Source organism: Delphinus delphis, chromosome X, assembly GCF_949987515.2.
Source record: "Delphinus delphis chromosome X, mDelDel1.2, whole genome shotgun sequence".
NCBI classification, from domain to species: domain Eukaryota; kingdom Metazoa; phylum Chordata; class Mammalia; order Artiodactyla; family Delphinidae; genus Delphinus; species Delphinus delphis.
In genome coordinates, this window is record NC_082704.1 from 97,452,142 (window position 1) to 97,479,420 (window position 27,279).

The 27,279-nt window shown below is 41.3% G+C and overlaps 1 protein-coding gene across 5 annotated transcripts in view; it reads right to left on the bottom strand.

Annotated features, from left to right (window-relative positions):
• The window catches only part of DMD (dystrophin), a 2,124,682-nt gene that overhangs the window by 34,382 nt on the left and 2,063,021 nt on the right, over positions 1-27,279 (bottom strand). For all 5 annotated transcript variants that reach the window (XM_060001925.1, XM_060001919.1, XM_060001920.1 and 2 more), the window contains 3 exons: positions 24,764-24,922; positions 2,312-2,555; positions 1,091-1,214 (listed from right to left, as the gene is read on the bottom strand). In XM_060001925.1, coding sequence (XP_059857908.1) covers positions 1,091-1,214; positions 2,312-2,555; positions 24,764-24,922 — 527 coding nt within the window. The remainder of the gene's footprint in view (positions 1-1,090; positions 1,215-2,311; positions 2,556-24,763; positions 24,923-27,279) is intronic.

Genomic DNA, 27,279 nt, shown 5'->3' on the forward strand with positions numbered 1-27,279 from the left:
CTTTAAGTCCCCCTGTACCCCTTTCGGTGGCAGGGGATCACCGTCCACCTGCTGCCGCGCACAATAAACTTCCTAATTGTACTTTAAGGAGTTGCCTGCTTCGTTTTTTGGTCTTGGAGGCTATTATTCAGTAATCCCTCTTCGGTAACCTTTCCAACACTACTCCCCACTCCTTCACTACCCCATCACCCAAAGGGAGGTCTTCCCCGAGGCGCTGTATCCAAGCACCTTTCTTATGTATTTCTCATCTCACGCCTTGCAGCTATCAATTCTGTGGAGTTCACTCTCAGATCTCTCCGGACTGTCCGTTTACCCCCTCCTAAAACAAACACAGTGTTTCCACATTCAAAAGGATCATTATCTTCTTCCAACCAAATCCTCTCCCCTCATTGCCTTTCCTTACATTTTCCAGTCAGTCCCCTGGCCTGGGGTACTCTATTTTCAAATAAGTCCCATAACTTGGCCTTTGCGATTGCCTCCTAACGAGTCTTTCAACCTGTAAAAGTTTTATTTTTACTTTGGGGCAGATAAAACTGCCGGAGTACATCTTTTTAGCTATTTCTCACCTGCTAAATGATTTTCAGAGGCTCCCTGACACCGACCACACACCTCTGCCCAATATTCATGTCACTATAATGTGACCCCAACCTTCCTCTGCAGCCTTCCTTCCTCCCCGACCCCACCTCCTGCTTGGACCCTATCTAACTGGACCAGTGGCTCCTTCCTGCCCTTGGCCCAAGGCCCTCATCTCTACATCTTCAGTTATGCTATACCTTCTTCAACATATGCTCAGTTCCCACTCCATCCTTCAAAACCCTTCACAAATATCAATTCGTCGAAAAGCCTTCTCTGATCTCCGAAATGAATGAAACTTTAGTACCACGTTGCCTTGTTCTAACTGAATAGCCAGTCCTTTGCGGGCTAGGACTATGTCTTTCATCTTCGTACCCCAAAGGCATTTATGACAATCCCTTGTCCGGAACCGATATTAGATAATTTAGCAGATGATTTAAACCTCTGAGCAAACAGTTCACCATTTCCAGACCTTAGGAGAGAACAAAATCCAGGAGTAGCTGAGACAGACACTTACCCATGGATTCCGAAGTTTGACTGCCCACCACCCGGAGCAGCATCGGCTGGCTGCTGTCTGACCTCTGAAGAGACGTAGAAGGAGAGGACGCCGTTGTACCATTCACCTTGGCCTCTGCCTGGGGCTGAGGCATTCAAAAGAAAGGAGAATTATTTTTCATAATTAAAACACGCAAACAAATATATACCTATTACAGACACTCAAAACTCAGAAATTACGACTTTTCCTACTTAGAAACCTCCCAAAGATGGTTACATTTGGGAAATTTCACTGTTGATAAGATCCATGGATACTGTCTGTGTACCTGAATTGTACCCCCTTCTAAGTTTGAAATACATTACAGCTATGGTGGAATACGATATAGAAAATGATTAGCCTAAATAACTGAAAGATTTAGAAGGTCATGTGAGAATGGTGAAACCATATGAGACCACAAAAATGTAGTGGAGAATTCTTATTTTTGTGAAGTATTAAAGAACAAGATGGAGAGAACATATCTCAAATTTTTAAATTCCCAGAAAGCCAGGACTGTGTGCAGGTGGGGCCTTCCACAATGCATATCCTGCTATATTTTCAATGGAGACTTAAAAAAATTATGTTTTAGGGATTATCAAAAGAAAAAACCCTAAGGTATACCAGAAAATAAGACTAATTGGAAAAAAAAAAAAAAAAAAAAGAGTTCCGGGCTTCCCTGGTGGCGCAGTGGTTGAGAGTCCGCCTGCCGATGCAGGGGACGCGGGTTCGTGCCCCGGTCCGGGAAGATCCCACATGCCGCGGAGCGGCTGGGCCCGTGAGACATGGCCGCTGGGCCTGCGCATCTGGAGCCTGTGCTCGGCAACGGGAGAGGCCACAGCAGTGAGACGCCCGCATGCCGCAAAAAAAAAAAAAAAAAAAAGAGTTCCATTTCAAGAGGTAAAATTTTCACTTTGAGGTAACTAGTGGAAACCTTACTGTATTTTTTTTCCCAAGATGAATTTTAAATCAGTCAAATAAAAGACATTTTTGTAGGAAACAGTCTGGAACAACTATAAAATGACATGCTAGTCGTTCCTCCTCTTCTTATATCCCTTGATATCTAGCACTTTGCTAGGCACATACTAAGTAATTAACAAATCAATGCTTATTACAGTTCTGAAAAGGACTCGGAGTTCTAGTGTTTAGTTTGAAGAGGGGAAAATGATGTTTTGTAAATATCCCATGTTACAGAGAGGTGGCTCTCACTTGCTCCAGCAGCTGCCTTAGCCTATGTAACTGTGATTCCAGCTGTTTATTGTGGTCTTCCAGGATTTGCATCCTGGCTTCCAGGCGGCCTTTGTGTTGACGCAGTAGCTTGGCCTCAGCAATGAGCTCAGCATCCCGGGGACTCTGGGGAGAGGTGGGCATCATTTCAGGAGGGGACGGCAGTGGGGATAGGCCTTTATGTTCATGCTGCTGCTTGAGACGATCATATTCTGCTTGCAGATTCCTGTTCGGCATCAAAGAAGTGGAAAAGAAAAAGGAAAATTGAATATCATCACCAGATTTCTTATACAATGGCAGAGAGATACATCTGACCACCACCAAACACAATAGCAAGCAAAAGGGAGGCACTTAATGAATGGTTTTTATGACGACGATTTTAGTGATGCTAAAAAAACAAAATAAAATTTGAAGCGTCTGCCCGGAATATGTGAGGGGGAGATGCTTTTCAATCTTCTATACTCAAAGCCTTATGAGTGCTATGTTTACATAATTAAGCAGCAAAGGAGTTAATCATTTTGTAAATATTTTCTAATACTGTCATGAGATTACAATTCTTATACCTCTGTCAACACTTCGCTTTGCTTAAAAAAACATCAAATATTTTCAACAGCAACGTGCAAGAACATAGTAAGAGTGTACCCATGTACCCACCACAGCATTTAACATTTGCCATATTTTCTTCAAATTTCTTTGAAGAAATAAAATATGACAGTTACAGCTGAAGCTTCCCCACAGATTCTCCTTACTATGATATCAGTTCCCCGCTCACCAATGCCCCCAAGGAGATAATGCCATCCTGAGTTCCACGACCATCATTACCACGAATGCATCCACAAATACTGGCTTGCTGAGATTCGGCTTTTTCGACTCTACATAAATGGCCATTTCACGTGATTCAATCTAACAGCATTATTTTGCATGTTCTTAAACTTTATGTTTAAGAACTCTGTTGAAGCATGTACATACCATTGTAAGAGTTGCTTTTTGCCTTCAACACCGTTTTGGAGATTTATCCATGCTGATACATAATAGTTCATGATTTTAACGGCTGTAAGGTTATTATTCTGCTGCTTGAATATGCCAACAACATTCTCCTGTCAATGAACATTTAGGTTGTTTCCAACTTGTCACTATTACAAAGAGTGACGCAATGAACTTCTGTCTACCTGTCTCCTTGGATACCTGTTTAAGAGATTCTTTACAGAATATATGTAGATGTAAAATTGCTGGGTTCTAGCAACATCTTCAACATTGCTACAGATCACCAAACTGCTCTCCTAAGAGATTTTATACCTATTTACTCTCCCACCAGTAGTGAGTGAGATTTTCCATTTGGTCACATCTTCATCAAATACTTGGTGTTACCAAACATTTAAGTTTTGGTTGATGGGTATATTTTAATGAGCACATCTCTGACTACTGGTGAGGCTGAACTTTTTCTGTTTTGGCCGTACCGCGTGGCTTGTGGGATCTTAGTTCCCTGACCAGGGATCGAACCCACGTCCTTTGGCAGTGAAAGCACAGAGCCCTAACCACTGGACCGCCAGGGAATTCCCCGAGGCTGAACTTGTTTTATGTTAGTTGGCTTTTCATGTTTCCTTACCCATTTCCCTACTGGGTTGTCTTTGTCTTATTCACGTTCTGGGTATGTTCGAGATGCTTATCCTTTGCCAGTTATATGCACAGCAGATATTATCTCCTACACATATCTTAGCATAGCTGACCTTTAACTTTATTCTTGGCATCTTATTGTACAACAGTTTTTAATTTCAAAACACTCCTCCATGTTTCCTGCTTTTTATGTTTTAAGAAAATCTTCCTTACACCTACATTTTAAAGTTCAAAATTTTGTTTTTCACAGTTAGGACTTTACGCAGACTCTTTTATGTTTGGTGTGAACATAAACTCTAATTTTACTATCCCCACATAGACAAGTTATTAAGCCAGCCCCACTCATTGTGTAGGCCACCTTTTACCCACTGATTTCTATGGCATTTATATAATACATCAAACATCCATAAATACACAAGTGTGCTTCTGAGCTCTCTAGTCTCTGCTGTTGGTTTATCTGTCTGTCCCTGTGCAATTCCACACTATGGCTTTAAATACATTGTCTGTCTGGTAGGCCATCTTGCTCCCACTTTGTTTTGTCTTAAAAATTTTCTTAGACTTCTCTGATCATCCCTATGATTTTAGTGTCAAGATTTCATATTTCAGGAAAATCCTTGTTGAAATTCCGGGTTTCACTTACAATGACTGTATAGATTAAAATGGGAAGAGCTGACTCCGTGTTATTGAGTCTTCATATCCAGGAATATGGTGAAGCTCTTCAGTTATTCTAGTCTCCTTTTATGTCCATTAACAATGTCCTGGGACTTCCCTGGTGGTGCAGCGGTTAGGAGTCTGCCTGCCAATGCAGGGGGCACGGGTTCAAGCCCTGGTCCGGGAAGATCCCCCATGCCGCGGAGCAACTAAGCCCATGCACCACAACTACTGAGCCCACGTGCCACAACTACTGAAGCCTGCCTGCCTAGCTAGAGCCTGTGCTCTGCAACAAGAGAAGCCACCGCAATTAGAAGCCTGCACACTGCAACGAAGAGTAGCCCCTGCTCACCGCAACTAGAGAAAGCCCGTGCGCAGCAACGAAGACCCAACACAGCCAAAATTAAATAAATTTTAAAAAAACAGGGCTCCCCTGGTGGCGCAGTGGTTGAGGGTCCACCTGCCAATGCAGGGGACGCAGGTTCGTGCCCCGGTCCGGGAAGATCCCACATGCTGCCGAGCGGCTGGGCCCGTGAGCCATGGCCGCTGAGCCTGCGCGTCCAGAGCCTGTGCCCCGCAACGGGAGAGGCCACAACAGTGAGAGGCCCGCGTACCGCAAAAACCAACCAAACAAAAAACAACAAAAACAAAGTTCTGTAACTTCCTGTGTTTTTCCTCTAGCTTTTAGGTTGAATGCTTAAATCATTTTTCTTATTTTTATGCTTTTTAATAAATACACATAGGGGTATAGATTTCCTTCTTGCTTTAGAATTGCTGAGAATACAATTCCAACGGAGGACACCTGTTATTTGATACCCAGCAAATGAGCAGAACTCTATACCTTTCTTCCAGTTACGATGAATACCAAAATAAGATGACGGATTTCTGTGGCTCACAGATGCTGTTTCATCGGGTTAGAGAATGTCCTATCCACAAATGTGGGAGATGTCTGTCTATGAGAAAAGACGTGAGAGGCAAGTGGCGGGCAGGCAGAAGAGTTTTCCCATCGTCCCTCGGGGATGGCACGTCTTCCGAAATGCCTAGTTTCAAAAATGCTGGATCTCTGCACCGAAGATGATTTTATTTCAATCCAATCTATTTTTGTTTTTGGCTTGTCTTTTGTTTAAAGCTCTACCCTGGACCTAACGTTACAAGTTTTCTAGGAATTTGTTTAAAGTCATACAGGAAAATCAATCTATGATCTTTTTCATTTACAGGAATATAGTATCCTATCTGTATTGATTGAAATCCTATCTGCTGTCAATCTTCAAGGAGAGTTATATGTGCAGTTTGTTTCATAGCCATCTACTTTGACAAAGCAGTAATAAGAAGAAATTCATCAAAATAAGTTTACCCTCAGCCAGATTGTACACATAGGTCCTCTGGGTGTGAACCACCATAAGCAGTTGTTCACATTAATTAAATCCAATTTCTGGCCGCTTAACTGACAATCATCGAAATGTTTCCGTGAACCTGAAGCAGCATCCAATGTTCACAAGGTTTCATTTGATAGGAATTATCTTCTATTTTTTTTCCCTTGAAGTGTTCACTAAAAGAAATCCACCTTCATTGAAATGTCCCAGTTGGTAACACCTTTTTATGTAGAATCCTATTCAAGACTTTTCTTTCTACCAGAGTGGGTCATCCACGATGCTCTTTTTGAAAACATTGTTTTTAGACATGGACTTCAGGACAGTACAACAAACGATTACTATCCTCCCACTTACTTTTCACAAAGTTACTGACAGGAGACCACCTTTTCCAGAGACGTCTTTCTCTGGGTCTAGTTTCCCACAGAGCTCTCCTTTACTGAGTTATTTCTAAGTGCCCTTGTTCAGAAACCATGGTTTAATACACACAAGACACTGCACTTCTGTTTTTTATGCTTTCCACTGAAAAACAGAAAAAGCTCATTTGAATCAGCCAGGGCTTCCCAAAGCTGAGCTGTAAAGAATACCAATTGCTCTACATAGGCCTTTCTTGCCTTCCCAGATGTTTGAAATTTCTCTCGGGAGACCATTTCCTTAAAGACCCACATCATTCTTCAGTTTTGGAAGATTCTCGGCTCTTATCGCTTCAAATGTTGCTTCTCTGCCATTTCCTCCATTCTCTCTTCTGAAACTTGTACTAGGTGTATGTTAGAGTCTTGTGGTCAATTCCCCATCTTTCTTTAATTGCTTATTTAATATTTATCTGTTCTTCTTAGTGCTGTGCATAGTAAAGTCCTCAGCAGCATCTTTTCAATTCCTTATCTTCCCTGACTGGGTCCAGCCTAGAATTTACCCTGTCTATTGAGTTCAGTAGCTTCAATGATGATAGTTTTTAATTTCCAAAGATGTCTTTTCCAGATCCATCTGTACTTCATCAATTTCTGTTTTTTAATTTATTTTAATAAATGGTATTTCCTTATTTATGTCTTTCATAAATGGTATTTCCTTATGTATGTCTTTGAGCGTACTTACAATCTTTGTTGGACCGTTTTATTTTATTTTCGTCTAGGCTTAATTCATCATCTGATGGCCAGTTTGCGGGGGCTATCTCAAGTCTGCGTGTGTTTTGGATTTTGGTTTGGAGACATTTTGAAAGGGATAGAGTGTGTTTTCTGCTATATTTCGTGTTCTCCATTCTATTTCTCTCTCCTTCTGAACTGACAGTTCTCTGTGAAGTGGTTTTATGGCTGTTTCCACTCAGGCAGCAGGGTCTCAGGGCCTCTAGTCTAGGGCTAGATCTTATATTGGTAGTTTGAAGCTCCTACATTGAGTGATATGAATGCAGTTATTGCTAATTTCATCACCAGGCAGCATGGTTCAGGTCCTGGCTTCAAGGCTGTGATGCTCCCCTTTCTCAACCATACTTCTCACTTCTTCCCTAGGTTCTATGCATTAGGTCCATGGCTACATACATATAAGCTGTAGTCCCCTGCTGCAGTCCAAATGGTTCTCTTTTTCATTTTCCTTTCAAATATAAGTGAGTATGTGTCTGTCTCTCTCCAGGTGTGTTTTGGCAGGACCCTGATTTCAAATCTGGCTCTGAGCCCTGACCTGGTGAGGAGAATTTTAATTCCTGTTATTCCAACAGGAGTTGAAAGTCCACTGACCAGCGTGTGAGCCCCACACACTGCTCACCACGTCCTGCACTCCCCCTCCCCCCAACTCCCCATTTCTGGTCCACAGAAATGTTCATCTTGTTTTCAAGCCCAACTATGGCTTTTAAATTTTTTTCACTCCATATATTACCTACCACTGCACAAATGGTAGGAGAAGAAGATGCCTTAAAGCAAAAGCTAACCTTATCTTAATCAGAAGCCTACCAGGACATGTTGATTTTGTAAATGTACGGTCAAGGTTCCCACAGTACTCGTTCAAATCTAAATTTACCAGAACAGGGTTCAGTGAACCAAACAAGTGACCTCCCCTAAACAAATACGTGGCATACATAAAACTTCTATTGAGCTCAATAACAAACATTTATTTTGAGGGAATAGTTTTTTTCCTGAAGCTCTGAGGCAGGACAAGCTGTCATGCCAAAGGTTCGAAAAGCCAGAAATAGCACCCGAAATAGCTCAAAAGGAGGCATCTTGGCCAGAAACCAAGTAAAATACAAAGTTCTTTGACTTGAGTCTAAGTTCTCTTTTACAGGTATTTATAAATTTTGATGAAGATTACCAAGAAAAACTGATGTGCAAAGAGTTGAATTAGGGCTTCCCTGGTGACACAGTGGTTAAGAATCTGCCTGCCACTGCAGGGGACACAGGTTTGAGCCCTGGTCCGGGAAGATCCCACATGCCGCGGAGCAACTAAACCCGTGCGCCACAACTACTGAGCCTGCGCGCCACAGCTACTGAGCCCGGGTGCAGCAACTACTGAAGCCCATGCACCTTGACCTGTGCTCCGCAACAAGAGAAGCCACCGCAGTAAGAAGCCTGTGCACCGCAACGAAGAGTAGCCCCCGCTCACCGCAACTAGAGAAAGCCCGCGCGCAGCAACGAAGACCCAACGCAGCCAAAAATAAATAAAAATAAAATTAATTTTTAAAAAAGCTTAAAAAAAAAGAGTTGAATTAGAGATAACTTTTACTAAACATTTCCTAATAAATGTGGTCATGGTTACAGAGCAGTGTTAGGGGCTGGGAAATGAAGGCAGTTAACCCTTATGAACTAAGTCATTTTCTTAAATTTAACAACTTCTATGCCAGTACCTTTTAAAGTACATCGTAATGCTGGATATTTTTAGATGCGGTATTTATAAAGCACATAGGGGATATCATTTCCATAAAAGATCAGTGAGATACCACTGTTCCAGGGTGAGTCATTTTAAACCTTAACCACAAGTACATAATCTGCTCATTTTAACAGTTGGCTGTCAATTTATATTGTTTGTTACAGATATATATTTTGCTTTTCTTGAAGTTATACATGTACGTTTCACCCCTATTGATTCTCTAATTGTTAGACGGTGTTTGTGGAGTCATTTCAACGTAGATGAATATATGTCAGGGATCAGACAATGACTCCACAGAGAATCTGTTTAGGTTCTTGATTATCTTGTAAATTATATTTCTCTGGTAGCTCCCTAAAGAACACGAATTCAAATTCACTTCACATGGTTTCTGTCACAATTTCTTCCCGCAGCCAGTCTTGCTAAAAAAAAAAAAGTCTCCCATCGATTATTAATTTCTTACTCTCCATAGAGCTTAAAAAAATCCCTCCATTCTACAACTATGTAGCTGTATCTGATTAATTTTATGTCATCACGTGTATAAATGTGGTTGTCCAGATACAAATTTACATTAAAAATTTTTTCCTAACTAGCTAATGGATATAAGAAACAAATCAAAAAAAAAAAAAAGAGAGAGAGAGAGAAATCAAATTGGCCTTACCTCTACCTGCTGAAAACATGAAAGCACCTGGTCCCTCTAGCAATCCTAACAAGCTACATGCTAGTTATAATAAAGAACATTACAACAATCTTTGTGTAAGTTCTATTAATTTACTGATGTCAACCAAGTGTTTTCAATGTAGGTCATGTACTCTTTAAATGGAACTTCCGTACTGTGTGTAATTATATCATTGAAGACCACTTTCCAGTGATCACTGTCTTAACAAGTCTTATACATTAAACTGTATATCAAAGCATGAGCACACACAGGATCCGTTTCATAAAGTGGGAACAACTACAAAGGTCTGCATCTAAAAAGATTAGGCCCAGAGAAATCTAGCTTTACCCTCATACAGTGTTAAAAGCAGCTAAATCATATCCACCAATCTGGATTCAGGCAAATGTAGTAAATCACACAGAACTATTACAGCAACTATAAATCTAGCAAATTAGCAGTTTCTAAAAAAAAAAAGGGAAAGACAAATTTCGCAGGCGTGAGGTATTTTAAAAACTGGAAATTGCACAGAGCCTTTTTCAATTATAATTAAAATATTTAAAGCTATACTGTAAAATTTTATCAAACACAAAGTCAAAAATACCCCTAAACTAGATGGAAAGAGACATTAATATGCCTTGGCACTACCAGTGTTAATTATGGAGCCGCTCACAGGGTGGGAAGTAAAAATATGCATATTTTAGGTCTGCCTTAAGCAAAACAGTAAAAATGGCAGGAACCCCCCCCCCCCAGGCTCTTGTTTCTAATCCTCTTCTCTTAACATTGTCCCCTTGTAATGCATGTAGAGCTCTTAAATTCCAACCCCTTTCCTACTGAATAAACCTTACTGGGATTTTATAATAATGTACCATTTCTTCCAGTGATATCTGCATTTAAAAGCGATGTTGAAGCAGGACTTCCCTGGTGGCGCAGGGATTGAGAATCTGCCTGCCAATGCAGGGGACACAGGTTCGATCCCGGTCCGGAAAGATTCCACATGCGGTGGAGCAACTAAGCCATTGAGCCACAACTACTGAGCCTGTGTGCCACAACTACTGAAGCCCGCGTGCCTACAGCCAGTGCTCCACAGCAAGAGAAACCACTGCAACGAAGAGTAGCCCCCGCTCGCCGCAACTACAGAAAGCCCACACGCAGCAACAAAGACCCAAGGCAGCCAAAAAAATAAATACCTTTACTTATAAAAGGCGATGTTGAAGCAAGTAAAGAAAAATACGAGAAGTTTTTTTGGACACATTGCCTTTTTGGTGCCTTTTATCACCCACGGCTGAGGTGGGAATTGGAACAGGGTTTGAGAGCACGGTTCTGGAGTTAGAAAGACCTTGATTCACAGCCAGGCTCTGCCAGCTGCTGAGGCTGGGCAACTGACCTAAGCACTCACCCCACCAGGAGGTTCAGCGAGCCAGTGCGGTCTACATTCCCTATGTACAACTTTGTTAGAACCAGACCCAGCCCAATCTAAGTGTTCATAATTATTATGACTTCTTCCTCTATATTGTGTACTCTTTGGATTTGGAACCTCAGGTGTGCCGAAAGCTTCTTACCAAAGGAAAGCACTTAAATTGTCTGAAATAAAAGCAATCTAATAACACCCACTGAACTTGGCAGAATATATATATAGAGAGAGAGACAGCGAGAGAGACAGCGAGACAGACAGCGAGAGAGAGAGAGAGAGAGAGAGAGAGAGAGAGAGAGAGAAAGGGAGAGCGTGAGCGCTTAGAGACCGATTCACCATTTGCGCTCTTTAATTCTTGCCCCCCCTCCCCAGTCATGATTGTAGCTACCCCAGAATCTGGGAATTGTATATTTTCCATCATCTGTGCTATAGTAAAGTGTATCACAGCTGAGCATCTGGGCAAAATGAAATCACTGAGCTAAGATCACTAGGACGAGATTTCCTTAGATTCCACCAAATCTGCTAGGCATGTGACAGAATGATAAAATTTTGTCCACAGATTACTGCTGTAATAAACTGTTCAGACCAAGTCTACAGGGTTAATGTACTCACATATACTCTATTCTCAGGATTTGCCCTTGACACCTTGACATAGTGATCTATATCTTGCTTGAGCTCCATGAGACAGAACCTGACAGTATTAATGGGCTTTAGTTTTTTTTTTAATCTTCAATGAGTGAGATATTTTTTCACAAATTCCTGATCAAGGACTAACACAGTATTGTCCAAGAATAAATGTATTAATCAAAAGTTCAACACAAGAGAAGAATTCATTCAAAAAAATCCTGTTATACCTGGAAAGAAAGCAGACAGACAAAACCCAAGACAAATATGACCGTGACTAGTCTTAACCATACACAAAGCACACTAGGACTGGAAAGGTTTTAGAAGTGAGGAAGTCTAGTCTCCAGGAATAGTACCATTGGGAAAAGTGTGTTTCAGTTTTCAGACAAATACAGTAAAATATTAAACTTTCATTGTTTGTGGTCAGCAAAACGCTGTAACAGTCTCTAGGAGAAGCATAATTTTAGGCTTTGTGTGTCCTGGCTTGAATCCCTCACGAGTAGTTAAGACTTGGCCTTAAATTCTCCCAGTAAGTTTATCTTGATGGCCTATTTTTCACTTCCTGGCATGCCCTGCAATATACTCTTGCCATATTTGATCCCACGGTCTCCTCTATTACAATGACAGAAACTACAGGATCATTTCTTTAAAGTAAGTCCCAGTACTCGTGCACAAATGTTCACGGCAGAATTATCCATAATAGCCATTAAGTGGAAACAACTCAAATGTCCATCAACTGCCACATGAATGTTTTAATATGTGGTATTTCTATGCGATAGAATATCATTCAGTAATAAAGAATGAAGTACTAATACATGCTACAACACAGGTGTTCCTTTAAAATATTAGGCTACGTGAAAGAAGCCACTTACAAAAGACCATGTATTGTGTTATTCCATTTATATGAAATGTCCAGAAGAAGCAAATCCATATAAAACAAAGAAGATTAGTGACTGTCTAGGGCTGGGGTGCGGTTGTTTTGGAAGAAATGGAGAGTGACTGAAAATGGGTATGGGGTTTCTTTTTGGGGTGAGGAAATTGTTCTAAAATTGCTTATGTGACGATGGTTGCACAGCTCTGTGAATACACTAATAACCAGTGACATATACACTTTAAATGCGTTAATTTTATGGTATGTGAATTATATCTTGATAAAGCTCTTATAAAAAATACGTTCTAGGGCTTCCCTGGTGGCACAGTGGTTGAGAGTCTGCCTGCCGATGCAGGGGACACGGGTTCGTGCCCTGGTCCGGGAAGATCCCGCACGCAGCGGAGCGGCTGGGCCCGTGAGCCATGGCCGCTGAGCCTGCGCGTCCGGAGCCTGTGCTCCGCAACAGGAGAGGCCACAACAGTGAGAGGCCTGCGTACCGCAAAAAAAAAAAAAAAAAAAAAAAAAAAGGTTCTAAATTCAAAATATTATTTCTCACAGCAAAAAAGATTATTTCCCCAATGAAATCAATAATTTTCTAATGCTCTCTCCTACTATGGAGGAATCAAGTTTAACCGTGTACATAAGAGAAAGACGCTGTGTACATGCCTGCAGAATTATGTATGCAGACACTTCTCAGTATTTTCAGACAATGAATTTAAAAGAGAGCCCCAAAATAAGCCCAGGAAATGTTCAAGTCTGGGTTAACCTAAACAACTTCAGTGTTTTCAGTCCAGTGGAAAATGATATAAAAGACAACCCACAGAGTGGGAGAAAATATTTTCAAACAAAGCGACCAACAAGGGATTAATCTCCAAAATATACAAACAGCTCATGCAGCTCTATGTCAAAAAACCAAACAACCCAATCAAAAAATGGGCAGAAGTTCTAAACAGACATTTCTCCAAAGAAGACATACAGATGGCCAAAAAGCACATGAAAAGATGCTCAACATCACTAATTATCAGAGAAATGCAAATCAAAACTACAATGAGGTACTGCCTCACACCAGTCATAATGGCCATCATTAAAAACTCCATAAACAATAAATGCTGGAGAGGGTGTGGAGAAAAGGGAACCCTTCTATATTGGTGGTGGGAATGTTAATTGGTGCAGCCATTATGGAGAACAGTATGGAGGTTCCTCATAAAACTAAAAATAGAACTACCATATGATCCAGCAATCCCTCTCCTGGGCATATATCCAGAGAAAACCATACTTCAAAAAGATACATGCACCCCAATGTTCACTGCAGCACTATTTACAATAGCCAAGACATGGAAGCAACCTAAATGTCCATCGACGGATGGATGGATAAAAAAAGATGTGGGATGAAGACAGGAATAAAGACACAGACCTACTAGAGAATATGGGCAGGGGGAAGGGTAAGCTGTGACAAAGCGAGAGAGTGGCATGGACATATATACGCTACCAAACGTAAAATAGATAGCTAGTGGGAAGCAGCCGCATAGCACAGGGAGATCAGCTCCGTGCTTTGTGACCGCCTGGACGGGTGGGACAGGGAGGGTGGGAGGGAGGGAGACGCAAGAGGGAAGAGATATGGGAACATATGTATATGTATAACTGATTCACTTTGTTATAAAGCAGAAACTAACACACCATTGTAAAGCAATTATACTCCAATAAAGATGTTAAAAAAAAAAAAAGATGTGGTACTTATATACAATGCAATATTACTCAGCCATAGAAAGGAATGAAACTGGGTCATTTGTAGAGACGTGGATGGACCTAGAGTCTGTCATGCAGAGTGAAGCAAGTCGGACAGAGAAAGACAAATACCATATGATATCGCTTATATATGGAATCTGAAATAAATGATACAAATGAACTTACTGACAAAACAGAAATAGAGTCACAGATGTAGAAAAACCAGCCAAGAAATCTGGCAGGGAACAAGAAAACTCCAAAGGACATTTATCCATTAATTGAATCAACATGTAAAGCCTACACCAGCACTATAGAGAGAAACATATGCGAGACACAGTCCCTTACCCTTCAAGAGCTCACCTTCTAGCGTGTGGGATATTGTTTAGTTCCATGGTGACAAACCTTACACTAATGCAAAAGGACTGGGAATTATGCTCAGTGTTTAAGCTAAGAATATAGGTTATTTCTATCTTTGAAATAATCACTTTGATTTACTAGGAAATTACAGGAAAAGGATCATATGGGTTTACTTATAAATTGTAGATAGCAGACGGAGTGGTACCAAAAGGTAACCCAGAATTTGGAGATACAGAAAGAGGTCAACTTTAATTATCCACATAGCAGGAAAATAAAAAAGGGTTTGGTCATCTGCAGAAGTCATCCATTTACGTAAGTAATACAAACCAGGAAACCATTTCTATCTGGGCTACTGGTGGAGAACTGGGCATAGCCAGTTACAATCAAGTACACCAGGAGGTCCTTGGTCTTCTTTCCACACGTGTTCTCTTCCTAAGAGGACCCTGTCCTCTCGCTAGGCTTCCACCTCCTCTACACCCAAGACCCAACCTCCCCAACCCATTACTCCTCAGTCCAGGCTTCTCTTCTAGACTCCAGACCTGTCTTTTCAACAGTCTCCTGGATGTCTCCATTAGCCATGGGTTCTGTGAACTTAAACTTGCTAAGTACCAAGCCACACAAGGTTGATAGACTCATCACTGATCCTTCCTCTAACATTTCAGTGCCAGAAAAGGAATCAGCTTCCTCAAGTAGCATTACACAGGACCATACACGAGCTACACATCTTCAAAATGTATACCTTAATCTGTCATTGAGATGACTGTTACACCTGCATTCCTGCTAATATCTTCCCATGTGTTGGTAATACACTTTTATATCACAACCCAGGAGAGGCCTCAAGTAACAACTGGCCTTCGCATCTAACAACTTACGCTGCAAAATCCAACAGTAATTGTTATAGAAGCAAAAGTTCCTGTGTTTGGTAGACATCCATCGAAATTCAATCAGTTAACAACAATTAAGAGCTCCATATAGCAAATTAATTTTGTCAAGTTATTGGTGGAAATGCTTTTTTTGTGGTTTGATGGGAAAGCCAGGTCACTCACGGTGGGATGTTCCACAAAAAGACCTCATAGAATTATCTCTTCTTACAGGAGATGATGTAATACCTATCTTTGACTTTTCCAGAATAATCATTTTGGTCTCTCGGGTTGTAGGGCTTTACTACTGGAGAAAATCAGAAGTTACTTTTGTGAGAAAAATCCAGGTTTCATTTTCAGAGACATTAGTACAGACTTGTATTTCTTACCAAAGTGAGTTCCACAGAACAGTACAACTGGGCTGAGGTCAAGTATGTGTAACCAGCACTGGGTTAGACAAAGCTAATCATGTTTCTTTACTTCTGGACTCTTCAATGCAAACGCAAATTAATCAACACTTTCCAGTACAAGCACTTCCAAAGTTTATCTGTCCTTAGAATCAGTCTTTTTAGAGTATCTCAGAGGTATGTTATAGAACACATTTTGGGCAATAGTGACCTTTATCCATGGAGAACTGTCATCATTTCTTTGGTCTTTAATGGCAAGCTTTCCACAATTATCAAAGGCTACTAGAAGCAGCCACATAAAATTTCCTTCTGTCTTTGTTATAAAAATATTGATAAGGAGACTAGCCAGTAATCACACCAAGCATTAACACTGTCTAAGAGTCCAGGAATGCCTGAGTTTGAATCCAGGCCCTATTCCTTGCTAGCCGTGTGGCGTGTCCTTCATACCCTGTGTCATGGAGTCTTTATTTGGGAAACAGCCTCTCGTTCATAGGGTTGTTGTGGGGATTGAATAGGATCTTACATATACTCAGAACAGGTTTGGTCCACAGCAAGCACTCAAATGACAGCTATTTGTTTTTGCTGTTACTGTTATTTAGAACCAGGAAAACTACGCTGTTTCCTTAGAAAGTTTCACGCTTCCTTCATCCAATATTGAGAGATAGACAAATCATTGTTTCCTCTTATTCCCCCTGCCTGCAGGGAACCTCAAACTAAATTTGAAGCTCAATTATATCAACTAAGTTAATCCCCACTACGTTCACTGATTTACTATTTCTACTACAGGAATCTTACTGCTATGTTTTTTTTTTTAAAATCCTTTTTGGAAAGTGAATACATAAGATCAATATAGGAAATTTCCACTTGAATCTCCTTGGGCAAACAGAACTCAGCATGCGCAATACATAGTTCTTTTTCTCTATCCATTGACCTTGGCCAATCAGTAGCTTTTCTTGTGTGTGCTATGTTGTTATTGATATTGTTTTTTTAATGACCATTTCCCAGTTCCCTGATAAAAAATTTCATACCACCCAATTCCTTCCTCTCCCATCTGCCCTGGCCTCATTCACCCAGCGGCTTCCCATTTCTCTATCACTTCTTCACTTGCCTAAGAGATCCTTAGTTAAGAACCTGGCCGTATTTCAATGAACTGTTGCACTATCCTTCTACCAATCTCCATGGCTTTAGCTCCCTGCTTACAACTATTTTGCTAAATCTTCTCCTCCTCACAAAGCCTTCACTGTTCAACTGCTTATAGGATACAGTCCAAACTCCTTTGTCTGACATGTAAAGCCCTTTAAACAGTGGTCTCCACCTACCATTCCACTACTCTCTCGTTCTCTTCATCCTGTGCTCTGGCCACACATAACTCACTGCCCCAACAGTCTGCAAGGCTCAACCTTACGCCCTCTCTCAGCCTGGAAAACTGCTATTCAGCCTTTATGTTCACCTCCCTTTGTGAAAGTCTCCCCAGTCCCTCCGACAGAATTAGTCATTCACCTCTGTGCCCTCAGAGCACTTGTAACACTGGGTTATAATTGTTTATATTTGAATGTCTTTTTATTAAAGTTTGAGCCCCATGAGGGTAAGAACCAAGGCTTATTCCTCTTTGTAGTCCTGTTTGAAAAACACATTAAGCATTCACTAACTAGCTGTTGAATTGAATGGAATGATATCCTCAGGCCTGGAAAGTAACTAAAGAAAGTTAAGACTACAGTCAGTTCTACTGTAGCAGGATGGTCTGGTAACAAAAGCCAAAAGAAGGATGAGGGTCTTCATGGAGGATCTAAAAAGGGAAATTGGATTGTAAGAACTTCAGCTTTTATCCTGCTTGCTCTAGGAAGATGGCAGCTGTACCAATAACTTGTGAATACTGTTATCACCAGAGGGGTACGTCAGTTTTTCTGTGGGATGAAGCAGTCCTCATGACTATCCAATTTCCTATGCCAAGATCTAAACTCACCAGACGAGTTTTTGTTATGATTTCCAAGACATCTAAGACAGAGGACCCTAAAATCGAGTGATAACTCCAGTCTTTAAAAAACATATTCCCCATTTAAATAGATTGAGCATTTGCACTTAAAACTTCATGATGTTGTCCATCAACAGATGAATGGATAAAGATGTGGTGTGTGTGTGTGTGTGTGTGTACACACACACATGTGTATATATATACATACACACACACACAGAACGGAATAACGCAGCCATAAAAATGAATGAACTAATGCCATCTGCAGCAACATGGATGAACGTAGAGATTATCATACTAAATGAAGTCAGAGAAAGACAAATATTATATATCTCATATGTGGAATTTAAGAAAGAGTACAAGTGAACTTATTTACAGAACAGAAACAGACTCACGTAGAAAACAAACTTATGGTTACCAAAGGGGAGGGGGGAGGTGTAAATTAGAATAAACAACACGGATTTACTGTATAGCACAGGGAACTATATTCAATAATGGAAAAGAATTGAAAAAATATATACACATACATATATATCCAAATCACCGTGCTGTACATCTGAAACACAATCTTGTAGATCAACTATACTTCAATTAAAAAAAAAGATTATACGTGGCTACCTGTATTCCAAGTTAAATTTTGTTTGTGTGTTTACAGAGAATTCATAATATGAATATTCAAACTGTCTCTACTGTGAAAAATAAAATGTTCTTCTAAAAAAGAAAACCTCATGCTGCTCCCCGAAAAGGTTTAAGGCAACGTTAATACATTTAGTATAACAAGACAGTTAAAAAGAGGGAGAACTCGGGTCATCCGTCCACAAGCTTCGATTAACTCAGGATACACTGAAGGAAATGTAGCTATTGGGTGGCTTAGTTAGAAACTGAGCCTGGGAATCATGGTGACCCCGCCCCATGTAACTGTTGTCCCTGCCTGCCTAGAGCGGGGGCGGTTGACTCCTGCACACCTTATTAAATGCAGTGGGTATGCCCTTCAGCTTCTCTTCATACGGCAGCTTCTCGGGCCATGAAAGACCTTGTCGGTTTGATTTATATGAGAAAAGTAGCTCCCTTTCTCTAAAAAGGCTCTGCAGCCCTGTGTTTTGGGGGCTCGTATTGCCAAGTGGCATGAGGGCCCAGATTCATTAACTTTCTCATACACGACTCTTTTCCCCCCAGTTCAACTTAAAAAAATGTGTAGACCAGCTATGAGCATCAGTCTCTACTGATTCCCAATGATGTGTACTTGACAGTTGACATTCACTGTTATCTTCCCCACCCCCATTCCTTACCCCGGCTTCGTCACCTACAACATGATTTTCAGAGGTGGCCCTTCTCCCGTTCAAAACCATGTCTCCTCCTGTGTCCTTGTGCCCCTCTCCCTCTTGCCTCCTCTGGGAAAATGCTATCATTCCCAAGCTCTCTTCCCCTCTTCTTCTGGGATATTCCTCCAGCGTGTGTAATTAGGGATCTTTAAGTAGAACGAAAAGACCAGAGTGAACACTACATGGTACTGTGTGAAATAATTCCAACAACCACAAAAATATTTGTGTATGTAGAGAGTATCTTTGAAAGATTACACGAGAAAGAAGTAAAGCGGGCAGCCCCCACCGCTGGGAGCACGACAGCCAGGGGACAAGGTTGGAGAAAGACTCACTATCTTTATATGCCTTTTAAACCCTTTGGATTTCATATAATGTGCATGGATTACCTATTAAACAATAAAGTGACTTCTATAAACATTTTAATGTTTACATCTTCTAGAGTTTTACCAAGCCCATTGTTCCCCTTCTGCCACGTGCTCCCTGGGTAGATAAATTGACTCTCAGTTTCGACTACCAGTTATGAGCTGGGGACTCACAGATCTGTTATCTCTGGCCCACATCCCTCCTTCCAGCTTCAGAGTTCCATTTCCCACCGTCAGACATTTGTCCGTGGGTATGCCACCAGAACCCCAAACTCAACGTCTCCTGCACCCCATTCACCATCTTCCAGCTACTTGACCTTGAGGAAGGCCCTCTGTAAATCCTGCTGAACTGAAGGACGACCCTGCTGCCGCTCTTCCTGAGTTGTCAGTCCCAGCTGCCAACAACCGTGGTCTCGCCCTGCACCCGCCAGAACTGGGGTTCATTCCTTCCCTCCCCAGATCCGCCCAACCAGCCAGCCAAACAGCCCCGCCCCTCCCCTCCCCTAAAATATCCCTCAGATTCAGCCCATCCTCCCCATTTCTAATACCCTCCTGTGGGCCCTTATCATCTCCTTCCTGGGCTTCCATGCTCCCTCCCCATCTGACTTCCTTCTTCCAGGCCTGTGCTCTTCAAAGTCCCCCCAACCTCCGCCCAGCTGCCCAAGTCACACATGTAAGTGTAAGTCTAACAGCATCGCTCCTGGCTCACCCCCGGGAGGCTCCCTGTACTACATGAGGAGGCCCCCCCACAGCATCGCACCGCGTCCTTGTCCCTCCCCACCTGGTCTTGTCATTCCCCACCTGGTCTTGCCGACCTGTCCGGCTTCATCTGCTCCCATTTCCTGCCTTATTACAGAGGTCGCGCAACTGTCTGCGGTTTCCCAAGCAGCCTGTGCTGTCCCTCCCTGACACCTTTGTTTATGCTCCTCGCTCAGCTCGGAATGCCCACTCCTGACCCGCTTCGGCTTCCCTTCATCTTGGCCATCTCCTCACCATCACGTGAGACTCACACAAAGACCAAAGGAAGGAACGTGGGATAAAGACGTCCTGAGACTGTGAAGATTGAAAACTATGAGCCCCGGGCCCAGTCATCACGTCATTTACAAGGGAAAGCATCGGGATGACGATCGCCAGTTAGTTTAATTCAGTGGTGTAAGTAGCCCATCTAGAGTTTTTCTGAATATAACATTTACAATCCTGCATAGCCACTGGAGGAGTGAAAAGGATCAAGGGAAAACTCACACTTAGGCTGCATCATGACTGGTTGCCCAACAACAAGACACATGAAAGGTACCTAGCGGGTACTAAAAATTCAGAATCCTCTGTCGTCATAAAACATCTACTAACAATTCTAATTAACTTTAGACTTCACAGTAAATCAGCTTAGTATTTACCCTCCTTTTAGACGTGGGAACAATCTAATCAATTTGATGCGCAGGCAGCAGAATGACGATGAGGTCTTGTCTCTCATAAAGGCTACCTTTTCATTGCTAGGGTCATACCTAGAATTTCAGAGCAAGTCTGAGTTCACTTAGTGCAGAGAAAAATACATCGAAATTTGTCACTACAGATTTAAGTCAGCAGATTGCAGGCTGGCCTGTACGCAGGACAAAAGCGAACTTGGAGTGTGCAATGCTAAGGACGCACAATAGAGCAAATTCTCGACATCCAACTGGTCTCGACCGAACAGGTGAATCAGAATTATCTGTGGTATGAGGGAGAAACATTATGCAGAAGTGAAACGTTAAAGACAGTATAAGTCACTAGTCACCCAAATTTACGAGACCCTATCGAGAAAACTGAGAGGCAGACTTAGCTTTTGCTCAGAGCTTTCGCCTTATCTTTGTGGCAAAAGCCAAGAATCAGAGAAAGCCAGTGGGGGGAGACACGCGGGGCTTAGGATTCGGAAAACGAATTCTGAACATTCTAAATTTATGACAAAGCAAGGCTTGGTGCTCATCAAAGAAGTTTGAAAATGCGAAGTATTCTGAAAAGCAAGCACAAGAAAAGCTTTCAAAAGGCTTTCCTCTACGAAATTAGGACGTAAAAAGAATTTTAGCCAAAAGTACATGCATGAGTGCTACAATGAAAATAAATTCAGCTTCATTTCAATTCATTTGTTCATTAACTTATTCAACAAATATGTATTGAATGCTAGGTGGCAACAACTGGGAGAAATGGAATTCGAAAGACAGAGATAAGATATCCTTGAGACACTTCCTCATTAGCCAATTTCTGTTTTCCAAGGGGATGGTGCGGAGGTGTCACGAATAACAGAATTCAATAAACATCTAGTCAGGAATGGGGATCTTTTCAAGCCTCTTGCCCTTGCTAATGTCATTTGGAGATAAGCCCTTGCTACAGGATAAAGGAACACAAAGTACACACAGACGTGTGTCCAAAGGACATGGGATGCTCTCAGTTTTAAATATCCTTTCCCATTTGCTCTAAATGTCTGCTTGTGTTTGTCAAATTACGTAGCCAATTTGACTAGAGAAATATAGCTAGGCTGGCGGGCACGGACAGGGGACATCTAATGACCTCCCGGGTTCTCTGAGAGGAAGGAAAGGAAATGGTGAATTACAGGCTCCTTTAAGCAACACTGAACTCAAGGATCATGAAGACAAAGCTACGGCTCTGAATTTCTTTGAGAAGAACTGCAGGAAGACAGGAGAGGACAGAGCAAAGAAAACCAGAGGCTACCTTCAGGAGGGGAGCTCTGCAGAGACGTTTCTTGGGATTTGGTAGGAAGTGAAAATCTGACAAAGTAGAGAGAGAAAGAAGGAAGCTCATCCTGACCTTTACTTGAGGGTCAAGATAACTTACAGAAAGACGTGCACCAGTACCAGATTCTTCATTTTGGAGCTCTAAGCAGCCTGGTGCAATTTATTTTTTCTTTCTTTCAGAGAATAAACCATGTCATTCCTGGGGAATGGTCTTGGATACCTTTCAGGGTAAACTGGTGATCACTGTACCACAAGTCGATGGACAGGTTTGTTCATATGTAGTCCTAAAAATATTCCCTCAAGTAAAGGTACATTCCATGGAATGTGCCACAGTTCTACATAAATGATATTTACATAGGATGACTCTTCTTTAGGCTCTGGTGCAAGGCACAGTTGGCTATTTTGAGTCAGAAAATCTGGATCTGGATTTGCTTCTGCCACTGGTTGATTGTGAAATTTGGGTCAAGCCGTTTGAACCTCTCTGAACCTGCATTTTCTCATCCATCTTCTACACAGAGCTTTTAGGAAGATTAAATGACCCAAAATGCATTAAAGTGCTCTGAAAATGACGAAATGATATACAAATGATAGTTCCAAGTACTCTTCACCAGCACTCTTTGGCCTGGTCGTCAGGGTGTGGAGGGCAAGTGTAGTAATAATAACCGAGACAGAACTCTTGACCAATGAAATGGAAAGATACATTACACAGTGGACAATCATATTGTACAAAAATATTTCTATTCCTGGGTAACATCAAATTCTATTTATAATGCCAATACCAACTTTTTCTTCCTATTTGACTTTGACCCCTAAAATAATTAAACACTTAACATAAATGAATACTAATGCTACTCAATAAAGTAGAGGGAAAGGTTTTATCTACCATGATGTTCATTGCCAGTCTTACAAATAAGGCCCAAACCCACAGAATGTTCAGTATTACCTCCTGAATGGTATGTGTGTGGCATCCCCTCTGTATTCTTAACTCAGGCTTTTACCAAACATTTCTGGAGAACCCATTAAATAGTCACACCGTGCTAGGTACCATAGGGGACATTAAGAGGATTAAAACACAGGCCTTATTCCAAAGGCATTCACTGTCTCCATTAGAGGGAAGCATTGGGAATTAACTGATCAAAAAGCAAACTGAAACACAGGTCTCTGAGAAAGGTCCAAAGTATTCTGAGAACACAGTCAAATGATAGATTACTTGCAAATGCCGGGATCTAACAGGGCTCTGTGGGGAAAATCATTCTGAGCAAGGGCATGGAGGATGGGAAGGACTCCTTTGCCAGCTATGGCAGTGGAGCGATGGGGGTTAGTAGCTAGGCTGGGACGCAAGCTTGAGCTCGACCCGGAAGGTGGATGAGAGCAGGATGCATTCAGAAACAGCAGCCACAACAGGCACAAAAGAAGATGAAGTTGTAAAAAGCAGGTCAAGAGAAAACTGTGGAAGGTTTAAAATGCCCAGCTGAGCAGCTAGGTTTTTTAAACGATGCAGAAATCCAGTGAAGGAACAATGCCATGCTGGGTCTTGGTTCTGGAGAGATGCACAACTACAGCCAGCATGGAGGATTTATTGGAGGGGCGAGAAAGAGACAAAGGGAAGCCGACCAGATAAGGAGCTCTGGCCGTAGGTCAGAGGTACAGAGAGCTAGAAAGAGGCCAGTGGCAGGAGAAAGCAATGGATGAATGGCAATTTGCCTTTTCATCTTGAGGTGACATACTCCCCGAGGGCACTGGTTCTCAGACATACTGTGTTGCCTCGATTAAGAGGTCCTTGTGCCTTGGGCTAAACCAAAGAGATGAAAGTACTCAAGTCCCACAGGTTTGAGCATTTGCTCTTTAAAGACTCGCCTGGTGGCATCTGTCTAAGGAAGGCACACTGAGTTAGAAGTGATCATGTGCGAAAGCCTTTCTTAACCAAGGGACCTGTGATATAATAAACGTAATACAAAAGTAAAAGTCCAATGATTTGCATTATCCTGACATCCCACAATATACCAGATTTTTACATCTTTGTCCTCTGTGCAGTCATTAGGAAATTTTCTTTTACTTTTATAATTTCTGCTCTTGTTCCATGGACATGTTTTTCAGGTGATGACTGACAACTGGAATTGTCTCACTAATCTGCTAGGACAGTGTGCATAAATGACCGCTGTATTTGATGATGGAAACTAAGATGAACTAATTCATTCTCAAATATGACCAATGAGCCTACTTGCTCAAATGCTTTGAGATAGATAATATGGCCAAACACATGTACAAATCATATCATCATAAAATTAAATGACCTACTTTGTTCTTAAATTCTATTCTCAAACATAAAATCAAAGCCTCCGAAACGCATGCAACGAATCAAATACCACCATCAGCATTCATTCCTTTAACACCTACTATATGAGTTCTTACTTATGCTATTGCATTCATTCCTTTAACACCTACTATATGAGTTCTTACTTATGCTATTGCATTCATTTTCTTCTTTCAGATGACAAAAAAAAAAAGAGAGAGAGAATCTGTAAACGGAGCTAAACAGATTATTGGAGAAAACAATTAGACATAAAATGACTCTAAGTGAAGATTCCTGGCACTTTTCTATGTGCGCAAGTGTATGCACTCTGCATACCAATGACAAAGCTAGAAAGAAAACTCACCTGTTTTCTTCCTCAAGATCTGCTAGGATTCTCTCTAGCTCCCCTCTTTCCTCACTCTCTAAGGAAATCAAGATCTGGGCAGGACTACGAGGCTGGCTCAGGGGGGAGTCCTGGTTCAAACTTTGGCAGTAATGCTGGATTAACAAATGTTCATCATCTCTGGAAAATAAAATCAAAGGTTTTGGTTTTTTCCCCCCTTATTTTGCCTTGGGGGTCAGGGACTTGGGTGTGTCTTTTAAAAATAGAAACAGTTATTTGCTCTTAACAATTAATTAGACCCTTTTTCCTGCTTTTAAAGACATTTTGATACTCCTGAAGTTGTGGTCTACCATCCTGTTGGTGACAATTCCAAGTGTTTCTGGCTCAGATTTTCCATTGAATCTGGTTGGCCTATTTACGTGGGTAAATGAATGGTAGAATGACAGTAATACTGGGACTCTACGTTGACAGTTTCATCAATCGTTAGTAAATATTAAGAGACGTAATAATGGCTGTATAACGCTTTTGCTACCAAGCCTGTCAAGACAATCTGTTCACTCACCCACTGTGTTGTTGATACTGACCAGGAAAAAACTGAAGCCCTTAAAATAAGAGAGTAAATATTTTCTTAAGTGGAAAGCAATGCAAGTGAAAAGTGTTGCTTTGGTAAGCCAGTTTCAACTTATAAACCCCACAGAGGCAGGATGATAACAATAATGAAACTACAGATAAAAATGACTACTATTTCATTCAATTATTGTTTAGATAGAAAAACAAAAATTGGCAGGGGAAAAAAAGCCATTAAGGTGACTAATACAAGAGGACTGAACAACTCATTCCTCAGAGCGGCTTTTCAAAGACTAACCTTGGGGAACAAAGAGGCCAAAGGCTTATACGTTGGGAGGAAGCTGCAATCCTTCCTCGTATCTAGGAACTCTCTCATACACAGAAGAAATTATTTTCTGAATGCATCGCCCCCAGCTCCTGAAAAGCCTGTGTACCTCCGAGTTATATGAACTTCATTCTGCTCTTAGTGACAGGCTAAATCCCTTCGCTTCCGGCTACATATCAGTAAGATGATACGTTAATTTTTCCCTCTCCACACCCCTTTAAATTCCTTTTCTCATCTCTATGTTCTCTGAGTTGAAAAACTTTCAGATTTAGGGGAAAAAAATCCTCCTAATTTAAATGATCTTGGTCCATCAAGGCAGATAATTGGTTGGTAAGTTAAAATTAAAATAATTATTGGGTGTTAAAAACAAACATTTAAGTGAAGTCAACCAATCTACCAAACCACTTGCCCAGATCTGCCCCTAAGATATGACATTACCATCCAACGTTGAGTCAAAATGGATTTTATGCCCTCTTTCGTTGAAAAATAAAACGAAAGCAGTTGTGACCACCTAATTTGTTAGCTCTCTTCCCCAATTCTGCAGTTTGATTGCTAGGACTTCCCATGTTTAATTACAACACATAGTTATAATTCAACTTCTCTTACTGTTTTCTGAGGCAGTCAGTGAATGGCAGCCATTATTATACAGGTACAACTTGAACTACCGTGAACGTGCTAGAGCTTCTAATATTCAAATCAGTGCCCCCAAGAAGCAAATCGTTCAGGTTGTTTACGTTTCGTTGATTCTTTGCTTACATATTTTTCTGTCAAAGTAGTTTATATATTAATACTATTAATACTTTTCCCCACAGCTAAGAAAGAGAATGCACCATAGTTATGTTTGGGGGAAAAGGCTGTTTTGTTTTCTTTTAAGTAACGTAAGTCATACATGAATGGCTGAGTGTTGGCTTTATTCTTTATTATTACCTTGATCACCTTTATGTACCAGATGAGATGACTTATTCTCACGTCTTCAATAACCAGTTATGTATAAATGCCACTTGGATACTGCTTCCTTCAGTCTAATCCTTATAAAGCCTGTTTCTCATCTGAGTGTGACTTTGGGTTGCCACACCAACTACATATGATAAATTTACCATTTTCCCTTTGCCTACATTCTCTATGACAAAGTGGTGAGACATCCGTAACTTGTCAAACTAAAAACGTTATTGTACCTTGACTAGATTTCATCTCCCTAAATTATCCATTCAGTTAGCAGATCCTTATTTTGTCCTCCATATTTGCTTCTCAGTCTTCTCCCTCCAACCTCAGCCTCTTGGTTCACGGCAAGATTCCTTATTGTGAATACTTCCCCTACTCTGTAATGAAGCCTCCGTTTCCCTGCCATAGCTGTGTTCTCCGCCACTTTGAGCACCGCTCTCTCGCCTTGCTTAAATTTGACAGGCCTGGCTCATCATCCCACTACAAAACCGTGACCTCAATTTGTACTCCTTCTTCTGAAACCCTTCACAAGATAGCCTCACTTGACTTAGCTCTTGAAGACGCTAAATCACAAAAATCTACTAGGTAGGATCTCTAAAGGAAAACGCCCATCTAGCCTACCATATGGGAATGCCAGTGCAACTACACCAAGATTATAGTTCTACTCCCCACGAGGGGAGAAAACACTACTTAGCCATCGCTT